The sequence below is a fragment of the Haliotis cracherodii genome, unplaced genomic scaffold, assembly GCF_022045235.1.
Source record: "Haliotis cracherodii isolate W230 unplaced genomic scaffold, xgHalCrac1.p SCAF_25, whole genome shotgun sequence".
Classification (NCBI taxonomy): Eukaryota; Metazoa; Mollusca; class Gastropoda; order Lepetellida; family Haliotidae; genus Haliotis; species Haliotis cracherodii.
The window spans coordinates 7,579,947-7,592,028 of record NW_027266281.1 but is presented as its reverse complement, the minus strand read 5'-3'; the positions used below and the strand labels follow the sequence as shown (position 1 = coordinate 7,592,028).

Sequence of the window (12,082 nt, the reverse complement as noted above, 5' to 3'; positions counted from 1 at the left end):
GTACACCCTTCACCGACATCGTGTACAGCTTACTCCGACATCGCATAAAACTCTACACCAACATTGTGTACACCCTACACTGACATCGTGTACGCCCTACACTGACATCTTGTACACCCTACAGCAACATCGTATACACCATACACTCACATCATGTACACCCTACACTGACATTGTGAACACCCTACACCGACATCTTGTATACCCTACAGCAACATCGTATACACCATACACTCACATCATGTACACCCTACACTGACATTGTGAACACCCTACACCGACATCGTGTACACCCTACACCGACATCGTGTACACCCTACTCCAACATTGTTTACATCCCACACTGACATCGTGTACACCCTACACCGACATCGTGTACAGCCAACACGGACATCGTGTACAGCCTACACTGACATCGTTTACACTCTACACTGGCATCGTGTACACCCTACACTGACATCGTGTACACCCTACACTGACATCGTGTACACCCTACACTGGCATCGTGTACACCCTTCACCGACATCGTGTACACCCTACTCCAACATTGTTTACATCCCACACTGACATCGTGTACACCCTACAGCAACATAATGTTCACCCTACACCGACACCACTCAAATGTTATGGTCGTGTTCAGTCCAGCAATAACCTTTTGGAGGCACCAGCTTCACCATGTATTGAAGCCAAGCCCCTCTCTAAAAGCCAACATCCTCTTCAAGGGCGTCGTTGATAAACAGGCTTTGTGCCCTCGTCCAGTCTTCTGTGTTCTCGGGGCAAAATGCCCTCCTCGCGCAGATTGCTGTAGAGACTGTCTGACGCAGGGTCAAGTGTCATGGTCGGTTCGCTGGAGGCCACGTTGATGTAGCCAGTGGTGTCGTCCAGTAATGAATCATTCAAGAAACTGGTGGTATCAGTGTTCAAGGCATCGGTGTAGAGGGTGTCTGCGTTCATGACGTCTGGTGTTGCGGCATCGATGTAGAGGGTGTCTGCGTTCATGGCGTCTGGTGTTGCTGCATCGGTGTAGAGGGTGTCTGCGTTCATGACGTCTGGTGTTGCGGCATCGGTGTAGAGGGTGTCTGCGTTCATGACGGCTGGTGTTGCGGCATCGGTGTAGAGGGTGTCTGCGTTCATGACGTCTGGTGTTGCGGCATCGGTGTAGAGGGTGTCTGCGTTCATGACGTCTGGTGTTGCGGCATCGGTGTAGAGGGTGTCTGCGTTCATGACGTCTGGTGTTGCGGCATCGGTGTGGAGGGTGTCTGCCTTCATGACGTCTGGTGTTGCGGCATCGGTGTAGAGGGTGTCTGACTTCATGACGTCTGGTGTTGCGGCATCGGTGTAGAGGGTGTCTGCGTTCATGACGTCTGGTGTTGCGGCATCGGTGTAGAGGGTGTCTGCGTTCATGGCGTCTGGTGTTGCGGCATCGGTGTAGAGGGTGTCTGCGTTCATGACGTCTGGTGTTGCGGCATCGGTGTAGAGGGTGTCTGCGTTCATGACGTCTGGTGTTGCGGCATCGGTGTAGAGGGTGTCTACGTTCATGACGTCTGGTGTTGCGGCATCGGTGTAGAGGGTGTCTGCGTTCATGACGTCTGGTGTTGCGGCATCGGTGTGGCGGGTGTCTGCGTTCATGACGTCTGGTGTTGCGGCATCGGTGTAGAGGGTGTCTGCGTTCATGACGTCTGGTGTTGCGGCATCGATGTAGAGGGTGTCTGCGTTCATGACGTCTGGTGTTGCGGCATCGGTGTAGAGGGTGTCTGCGTTCATGACGTCTGGTGTTGCGGCATCGGTGTGGAGGGTGTCTGCCTTCATGACGTCTGGTGTTGCGGCATCGGTGTAGAGGGTGTCTGCGTTCATGACGTCTGGTGTTGCGGCATCGGTGTAGAGGGTGTCTGCGTTCATGACGTCTGGTGTTGCGGCATCGGTGTAGAGGGTGTCTGCGTTCATGACGTCTGGCGTTGCGGCATCGGTGTAGAGGGTGTCTGCGTTCATGACGTCTGGTGTTGCGGCATCGGTGTGGAGGGTGTCTGCCTTCATGACGTCTGGTGTTGCGGCATCGGTGTAGAGGGTGTCTGCGTTCATGGCGCCTGGTGTTGCGGCATCGGTGTGGAGGGTGTCTGCCTTCATGACGTCTGGTGTTGCGGCATCGGTGTGGAGGGTGTCTGCCTTCATGACGTCTGGTGTTGCGGCATCGGTGTAGAGGGTGTCTGCCTTCATGACATCTGTTGTTGCGGCATCGGTGTAGAGGGTGTCTGCGTTCATGACGTCTGGTGTTGCGGCATCGGTGTAGAGGGTGTCTGCGTTCATGGCGTCTGGTGTTGCGGCATCGGTGTAGAGGGTGTCTGCGTTCATGACGTCTGGTGTTGCGGCATCGGTGTAGAGGGTGTCTGCGTTCATGACGTCTGGTGTTGCGGCATCGGTGTAGAGGGTGTCTACGTTCATGACGTCTGGTGTTGCGGCATCGGTGTAGAGGGTGTCTGCGTTCATGACGTCTGGTGTTGCGGCATCGGTGTGGCGGGTGTCTGCGTTCATGACGTCTGGTGTTGCGGCATCGGTGTAGAGGGTGTCTGCGTTCATGACGTCTGGTGTTGCGGCATCGGTGTAGAGGGTGTCTGCGTTCATGACGTCTGGTGTTGCGGCATCGGTGTGGAGGGTGTCTGCCTTCATGACGTCTGGTGTTGCGGCATCAAAAATAGTTAAAGTGGTGGCATCAGTGTTCAAGGCATGAGGTGTTGCGGCATCGTCGTAGATGGTGTCTGCACTCATATCAGTGTGTGACTCTTCTTGGGTGGCATCTTTTGTCATTGCGCTGTAGACATTGGACATGGTAGAATTGTTTGTCTGCTGAGGTGGTGGTTTTCTGTCGTCAATCTCATCGTAAATGACATTCCCAACGGTGTGGCGTTGCTGTGAGCATCGGGTGGTCCCCTTGTCTTTTCGAAGTGACTCTAAAAATATATATTGATATTGAATATCTCATAATAAACACATTCCAGTTAATATAGTCATACTGTAATTCCTCACCTGGAAAAGTGCATACAAACACGGACATTCATAATGTTCTTTACTTTCATAAAGATTAAGCAAGCGGCGTGGGTTACCAGTAGGACAGGACATGCGTTCCCTTTTCGCGAACACCTGGTGTCATCACTTATTTTCAGTGATCCATTCATATATTTGTCACCACTATTTTTCCCTTTTCACCCAAAGGTTGACACGCTGAATTCAGAAAAGTCTCATCTCATCTCACAAGCGGAAATTCAAAACATGATAACGATTTATTGACCGAGTGAGTGAGTTTGATTTTACGCAGCTTTTAGCAATATTCTAGCAATATCACGGCGGGGGACACCAGAAATTGGCTTCACACATTGTACCCTACCCATGTCGGAATCGAACCCGGGTGACGTGACGAGCGAACGCTTTAACCACTAAGCTAACCGACCGCGCTATTGAAAGATTACACTTTCACATTGCTTTCCTTAAAAGGTTATAAGATCGTTTCTTGATTTTCGATCTGGAACAGCGTTTGGAGAAACATATGAAGGCCACTAAAGCACGCATGGCTGGAAAAGTGCATGCAAGATCAGAAGCAGCCACAACCCACATTTTCCTGAATGTCCCAAGATTTTCTTACCAGAAACATAATACAGTAAACTACGTTCATAACGAACACGCTTTAAACGAACTACGGTTATAACGAACTGATATTAGTGACTCCTTTGAGTTTGTTATAGTGTATATCATAATCCATACTAACACTTCCAAATCTTCTGATCTCGTCAATATTTATAGATACACATATTTGATCCCTAATATTATATGATTCAGTCCACTACCACCAGCTACCCTAAACAGAAGTTCTACACACTTCCGTTTTGAAACAGAAGCACATGCCCAATACTTTGTAGCTTTGACACAGAAAGTCCTATGCCTCTAATTACTCTTAGTGACAAAGCACTTAACAACAACATTTAAACTCAAATGCCCCATGATACCAAAAACGTAATAAGCACATCTGTATAATGACATGACTTCCAGTATCAGAAGGCGCATGTCTAATGTAGTACAACCTGTACTATAAGTCTTCCCAAGCCGGAAGTGATGTCATTCAAACGGAAGTGTTTATAGTTTTTATAGTTTTCTTATAAAGGTAGTTTATAAAACTACAAACACTTCCTAAGTAAGGATAAGAATTGATGGATGAACAACTTCTTATTACAATTAAGAGAGACGTTGAAGTTGTTCATCCATCAATTCTCATCCTTGCTTAGTATTCCAACTTCAAAATGCCTATCAAAGAAGAAAATATAAACACTTCCGTTTGAATGACATCACTTCCGGCTGGGAAAACGTACAGTTTATACATGTAGTACAGCTTTGAAAGTCCGATGCTTCTGATTACCCTCGTACAGAAGTTAAAAGCACTTCCGGTCTTTAGTCTGATCTTGAATTCCAATTTGTTCATATCAATGTTCAACGTCATTAAGTCATAATGTCAGAATTGTTTTCCCCTTCGTATGCCAGGTATGAAGTGTCATTGCGTGTCATAAGTGCCGCGCCAACAGGGCTCGCATTCGAGCAAACACGCTGATTTTGAAAAAGAGCCGAATTGGTATGAAATTCAGTAAAGCTCCGTCAGGTCAACATATCTCTACTCTGAGGCCATAGTATGTGTATCTTGTAATAACGCAACCTACAATATCTGACTCATTATTATTATTATTATTATTATTATTATTATTATTATCATAATATGTTAATGTAATACTGATAACAATAATTATGACTCATTGTCCAGTTGTTGAGACTGAGGAAATGTTTATAACGTTTTTATCTTCACATTTTATTCCGGGTTGAGCTTGCCCATGAGTGAGTGAGTATGATTTTACGCAATAACAGCGGGGGACATCAGAAATGGGCTTCACACATTGAACCCACATGGGGATCGAACCCAGGCCTTCAGCGTGTCGAGCGAACGCCTTAACCACTAGGCTACCCTCCCGTCCCCTATGGTCATGATGGGATCTGTACAAGTAAGCACTTGTCAAACTGGAAAGTGGGGTTTACCTTCATTCTGAGTCCTCTGTCTCCGTCGAATGTACGTCCAAATTGCGACTGCACTTACGACGACGACGACGACGACGACTTCAAGCCCAATGATGATGTCTGCCAGCGTGCGGCCTAAAAAAACGAAGACAGGTCAAATGCATAATGGCGCTTGGATTGACGTTTATACATCTGTTACATGCATTACTCGTTATAGCCTCATTGTTATATATATTGTTATCATGTATAGCCTGAATCATGTATAACTGAATAGTACTGATATGTTATATAACAAATGTTATAGTTGGGATAACACTTTCTTAGCAAAGTACGGGATTTAACCCCACACTGCCAGAGTGAGGCACCTAATCGCAAGCACACAAAGTCAGCGATCCCACCCACTCAGACACCGAGACTTATATTAAAAAAATGGCATTGTGTGTTCATAGCTTTCGGCCATGGGAACCGTGCCGCTTTAAGTTTTTCAGAGGGGTACACAAAGTACGTGATCTAGACTACCAGTTGGGGGTCTTTCATCTTTGTTGAAGACTCGGCTGCTGACTTTGGTTCGATCGCTGACTTTGTGTGTTGACGATTAGGTGCCTCACTCTGGCAGTGTTGGTTCGAATCCCGGGCGGGACACAACCAAAAAAAGTTTGTACTTTTGAATCTGTACTTTACTAAGAAGGTATTATCCCAAATATAACCTTTTATTACATTTGATAACTTTCTAACACATTATATGTTCATAATATGTTTTAGTTTCATGTAATCATTTTCAGATTAAATCGTACTTTAAACCCCAATTCTCGAAAACAATTGGATATCTTAATAAAATGCTTATTGCATACAGCAATCATACTGCTTCCAAAATTACCTGACAGACTGGAAAGTCGAATGAAGAACAACAAACCCTTTGTCAGCACGGTATCATTCATCGTTACTGGAACAGAGGGAATGCTATCAAGTATTCACATTCATTGTTACTGCAACAGAGGAATTGCTATCAGGTATTCTCATTCATTGTTACTGTAACAGAGATAATGCTATCAAGTATTCACATTCATTGTTACTGCAACAGATGAATTGCTATCGGGTATTCTCATTCATTGTTACTGAAACAGGGGGATTGCTACCAGATATTCTCAATCATTGTTACTGTAACAGGGGGATTTCTATCAGGTATTCACATTCATTGTTACTGTAAGTGAGGGATTGCTATCTGGTATTCTCATTCATTGTTACTGAAACAGAAGGATTGCTACCAGATATTCACATTCATTGTTACAGTAACAGAGGGATTTCTATCAGGAATTCACATTCATTTTTACTGTAACAGAGGGATTGCTATCAGGTATTCTCATTCATTGTTACTGAAACAGAGGGATTGCTATCAGGTATTCACATTCATTGTTACAGTAACAGAGGGATTTCTATCAGGTATTCACATTCATTTTTACTGTAACAGAGGGATTGCTATCAGGTATTCTCATTCATTGTTACTGAAACAGAGGGATTGCTATCAGGTATTCACATTCATTGTTACTGTAACAGAGGGAGTGCTATCAGGTATTCTCATTCATTGTTACTGAAACAGAGGGATTGCTACCAGATATTCACATCCATTGTTACTGTAACAGAGGGAGTGCTATCAGGTATTCTCATTCATTGTTACTGTAACAGAGGGAGTGCTATCAGGTATTCTCATTCATTGTTACTGAAACAGAGGGATTGCTACCAGATATTCACATCCATTGTAACTGTAACAGGGGGATTTCTATCAGGTATTCTCATTCATTGTTACTGTAACAGAGGGAGTGCTATCAGGTATTCTCATTCATTGTTACTGAAACAGGGGGATTTCTATCATGTATTCTCATTCATTGTTACTGTAACAGAGGGAGTGCTATCAGGTATTCTCATTCATTGTTACTGTAACAGAGGGAGTGCTATCAGGTATTCTCATTCATTGTTACTGAAACAGAGGGATTGCTACCAGATATTCACATCCATTGTAACTGTAACAGAGAGATTTCTATCAGGTATTCTCATTCATTGTTACTGAAACAGAGGTATTGCTACCAGATATTCACATCCATTGTAACTGTAACAGAGGGATTGCTATCAGGTATTCCTATTCATTGTTACTGAAACAGGGGGATTTCTATCATGTATTCTCATTCATTGTTACTGTAACAGAGGGAGTGCTATCAGGTATTCTCATTCATTGTTACTGAAACAGAGGGATTGCTACCAGATATTCACATCCATTGTTACTGTAACAGAGGGGTTTCTATCAGGCATTCTCATTTATTGTTACTGTAACAGAGGGAGTGCTATCAGGTATTCTCATTCATTGTTACTGTAACAGAGGGGTTCCTATCAGGTATTCACATTCATTGTTACTGAAACAGAGGGGATTTCTATCAGGTATTCTCATTCATTGTTACTGAAACAGAGGGAGTGCTATCAGGTATTCACATTCATTGTTTCTGAAACAGAAGGATTGCTATCAAGTATTCTCATTCATTGTTACTGTAACAGAGGGATTTCTATCAGGTATTCTCATTCATTGCTACTGTAACAGAGGGATGGCTACCAGGTATTCACATTAACCGTTACTGTAACAGAGGAATTGGTATCAGGTTTTCTCATTCATCGTTACTGTAACAGAGGGATTGGTATCAGGTTTTCTCATTCATTGTTACTGTAACAGATGGGTGTGCTATCGGGTATTCTCAATCATTGTTACTGTAACAGATGGGTTGCTCTCAAGTATTCTTATTCATTGTTACTGTAACAGAGGGATTGCTACCAGATATTCTCATTCATTGTTACTGTAACAGAGGGGTTGCTCTCAAGTATTCTCATTCATTGTTACTGTAACAGGGGGGTTGCTCTCAAGTATTCTCATTCATTGTTACTGAAACAGAGGCATTGCTATCAGATATTCTCAATTTCATTGTTACTGTAACAGATGAATTGCTATCGGGTATTCTCATTCATTGTTACTGAAACAGAGGGATTGCTACCAGATATTCACATCCATTGTTACTGTAACAGAGGGATTTCTATCAGGTATTCTCATTCATTGTTACTGAAACAGAGGCATTGCTATCAGATATTCTCAATTTCATTGTTACTGTAACAGAGGGGTTGCTAGCAGGTATTCACATTCATTGTTACTGTAACAGAGGCATTGCTATCAGGTATTCTAATTCATTGTTACTGTAACAGAACAGAGCAGCGTCGACTGTTCGATTCTGACTATATTATGAGCATGTACTTATGGATCACTATCAAACAGTGATATTACCGGGTGTTCGCGAAAAGGTGAGCCCATATTGCCCCACCGGTAGCACCCGTCACAAACACATGCGAAGGAAAGTCAATTGTTCACCTGACAAAGCAGGGGAACGTATGGTACAATATAAAATCGGGATCTGCATCGGACACCTTTTTTGTCAATGATGCGTCAAATTTGGAAATGTCCTCCATTTTCTACTATAAAACCTTTTGAAAGCTTCACTGATGCCTTCAATGCTGTAACCTTGATCCAACAACCTCTGAGCAAGTGTTGTATGGCGCTCTTTGAACTCTTAGTAGAGAGAGCATGTTCGATTGTATCTCAAAAGTGAAATGTTAACACCATGGTTGGAGCTGCTGGAATATTGCTCGACATTAAGGGAAAGTTGACTATTGGAAAGTTGAAGACATCCTTTTGTCATGCATTCTTGTTTAGAGTGTTTTGTCATTCTGAATCTTTATGTAAAACATTTTCTAGTCACGATATAGCTGAAATACATACTGCCGATGTAAATGTTAAGTCACTGACTTTCTCGCTTTCATTCAATTCATCTTTACTCGATAGCATTCAGCTAATCGAGCACAAAGTCACAGTAATATAAGATTGGGTATATTGATCTGCCATGTACTGCCTACTATCGCACTGACACACGTAGAGACCAACTGAATATCAGCATGCTGGTTCTTTCTGATGAACTATATTAGTTAAACTTTCCCATGGCAGTCAACCAAAAATTATTATTACAGAATTGTATTTTTTCAACTTTAAAATAGTTGTAGATTGTAGATACACATTCTTTCTCATCCTTCAGGTAGGGGATTCCTGGCACGAATATACATGTAGGTCCACCAGCAACCTACGCCTGTCGTAAGAGGCGACTAAATGGATCGAGTCAACAGACTCAGAGGCTTCGTCATCCACCCAATTGCGTGAATCGATGCTCATAATATCAATCACTGGACTGTCGGGTCCACACTCGATAATGTAAAGACCATTGCTGAATGTGGTGTTAAACGACAAACAAACAAACACATGTTCTCCAATAATGAGTTGTTTCTAATCATAAACATGGAATTACAGCCCTGTGTGTACGAATGCTATCGATTACTCACATATTGGCTCTGCCGGCAAAGTCTGCGTGCAGCAACCTGGTCAGCTGGCCCAGTACTTGTGAAACAGTTCTCACGTGTAGCTGACGTCAAGCGAGATTCAATGTCAGGGAACAATACCAGGAAAGTTGAGAAGGAAACTCTGTTTATCTGTCTTGTTGCTTTAACAACTCAATCATCACATTGCAACACTTATCGCATATTGTACTTCCTCTTATGCATAAACAGGACATTTAGTTTCACAATCAATCAGCTTGACTACAGGTTCATGAATCACTCAACCATAGAAAATTATTCTGTGAACTTGGGTCGGGTGGTAGTCTAATGTGTATAGTATAACTGAAATACTGTTCAAGGTAGTGTTATACCACACCCATTGTATCCCTCGGCCAAACAGGAAATTGACAGGGGAAGATGGTGCAACTGAAAGACTGTTCAAGGCAGCGTCATACCGCACCATTTGTATCCCCCGGCCAACCAGGAAATTGACAAGGGAAGATGGTGTAACTGAAAGACTGTTCAAGGCAGCGTCATACCGCACCATTTTTAACACTCGGCCACACAGGAAATTGACATGGGAAGATGGTGTAACTAAAATACTGTTCAAGGCAGCGTCATACTGCACCATTTGTATCCCTCGGCCACACAGGAAATTGACAAGGGAAGATAGTGTAAGTGAAACACTGTTCAAGGCAGCGTCATACCGCACCATTTGTATCCCTCGGCCACACAGGAAATTGACAAGGGAAGATAGCGTAACTGAAATACTGTTCAAGGCAGCGTCATACCGCACCATTTGTATCCCTCGGCCACACAGGAAATTGACAAGGGAAGACAGTGTAACTAAAATACTGTTCAAGGCAGCGTCATACCGCACCTATTGTATCCCTCGGTCACACAGGAAACTGACAAGGGAAGATGGTGTAACTGAAAGACTGTTCAAGGCAGCGTCATACCGCACCATTTGTATCCCCCGGCCAACCAGGAAATTGACAAGGGAAGATGGTGTAACTGAAAGACTGTTCAAGGCAACGTCATACCGCACCATTTTTAACACTCGGCCACACAGGAAATTGACAGGGGAAGATGGTGTAACTAAAATACTGTTCAAGGCAGCGTCATACTGCACCATTTGTATCCCTCGGCCACACAGGAAATTGACAAGGGAAGATAGTGTAAGTGAAACACTGTTCAAGGCAGCGTCAGACCGCACCATTTGTATCCCTCGGCCACACAGGAAATTGACAAGGGAAGATAGCGTAACTGAAATACTGTTCAAGGCAGCGTCATACCGCACCATTTGTATCCCTCGGCCACACAGGAAATTGACAAGGGAAGACAGTGTAACTAAAATACTGTTCAAGGCAGCGTCATACCGCACCATTTGTATCCCTCGGTCACACAGGAAACTGACAAGGGAAGATGGTGTAACTGAAAGACTGTTCAAGGCAGCGTCATACCGCACCATTTGTATCCCTCGGCCAACCAGGATATTGACAAGGGAAGATAGCGTAACTGAAATACTGTTCAAGGCAGCGTCATACCGCACCATTTGTATCCCTCGGCCAACCAGGATATTGACAAGGGAAGATAGCGTAACTGAAAGACTGTTCAAGGCAGCGTCATACCCCACCATTTGTATCCCTCGGCCACACAGGAAATTGACAAGGGAAGATGGTGTAACTGAAAGACTGTTCAAGGCAGCGTCATACCGCACCATTTGTATCCCTCGACCATACAGGAAATTGATATCGGAAGACAGCGTAACTAAACTACTGTTCAAGGCAGCGTCATACTGCACCATTTGTATCCCTCGGCCACACAGGAAATTGACAAGGGAAGATAGCGTAACTGAAATACTGTTCAAGGCAGCGTTATACTGCACCATTTGTATCCCCCGGCCACACAGGAAATTGACATGGGAAGATAGTGTAAGTGAAACACTGTTCAAGGCAGCGTCATACCGCACCATTTGTATCCCTCGGCCACACGGGATATTGACAAGGGAAGATGGTGTAACTGAAAGACTGTTCAAGGCAGCGTCATACTGCACCATTTGTATCCCTCAGCCACACAGGAAATTGACAAGGGAAGATGGTGTAACTGAAAGACTGTTCAAGGCAGCGTCATACCGCACCATTTGTATCCCTCGGCCACACAGGAAATTGACAAGGGAAGATGGTGTAACTGAAAGACTGTTCAAGGCAGCGTCATACCGCACCATTCTAATTCCTCAGCCACACAGGAAATTGACAAGGGAAGATGGTGTAACTGAAATACTGTTCAAGGCAGCGTCATACCGCACCATTTGTATCCCTCGGCCACACAGGAAATTGACAAGGGAAGATGGTGTAACTGAAAGACTGTTCAAGGCAGCGTCATACCGCACCATTTTAATTCCTCGGCCACACAGGAAATTGACAAGGGAAGATGGTGTAACTGAAATACTGTTCAAGGCAGCGTCATACCGCACCATTTGTATCCCTCGACCACACAGGAAATTGACATGGGAAGATAGTGTAAGTGAAACACTGTTCAAGGCAGCGTCAGACCGCACCATTTGTATCCCTCGGCCACACAGGAAATTGACCTGGGAAGATAGTGTAAGTGAAAGACTGTT

At 44.1% G+C, this 12,082-nt stretch overlaps 1 protein-coding gene across 1 annotated transcript; it reads right to left on the bottom strand.

Annotated features, from left to right (window-relative positions):
- Window positions 1-717: 717 nt before the first annotated feature.
- LOC139472701 (serine-rich adhesin for platelets-like) lies at window positions 718-5,984 on the bottom strand. Its single transcript, XM_071255155.1, has 3 exons — window positions 5,924-5,984; window positions 5,068-5,181; window positions 718-2,945 (listed from the first exon to the last, which is right to left on the bottom strand). The coding sequence occupies exons 1-3, from the start codon at window positions 5,982-5,984 to the stop codon at window positions 718-720; spliced, it is 2,403 nt and encodes an 800-aa protein (XP_071111256.1).
- Window positions 5,985-12,082: the final 6,098 nt, after the last annotated feature.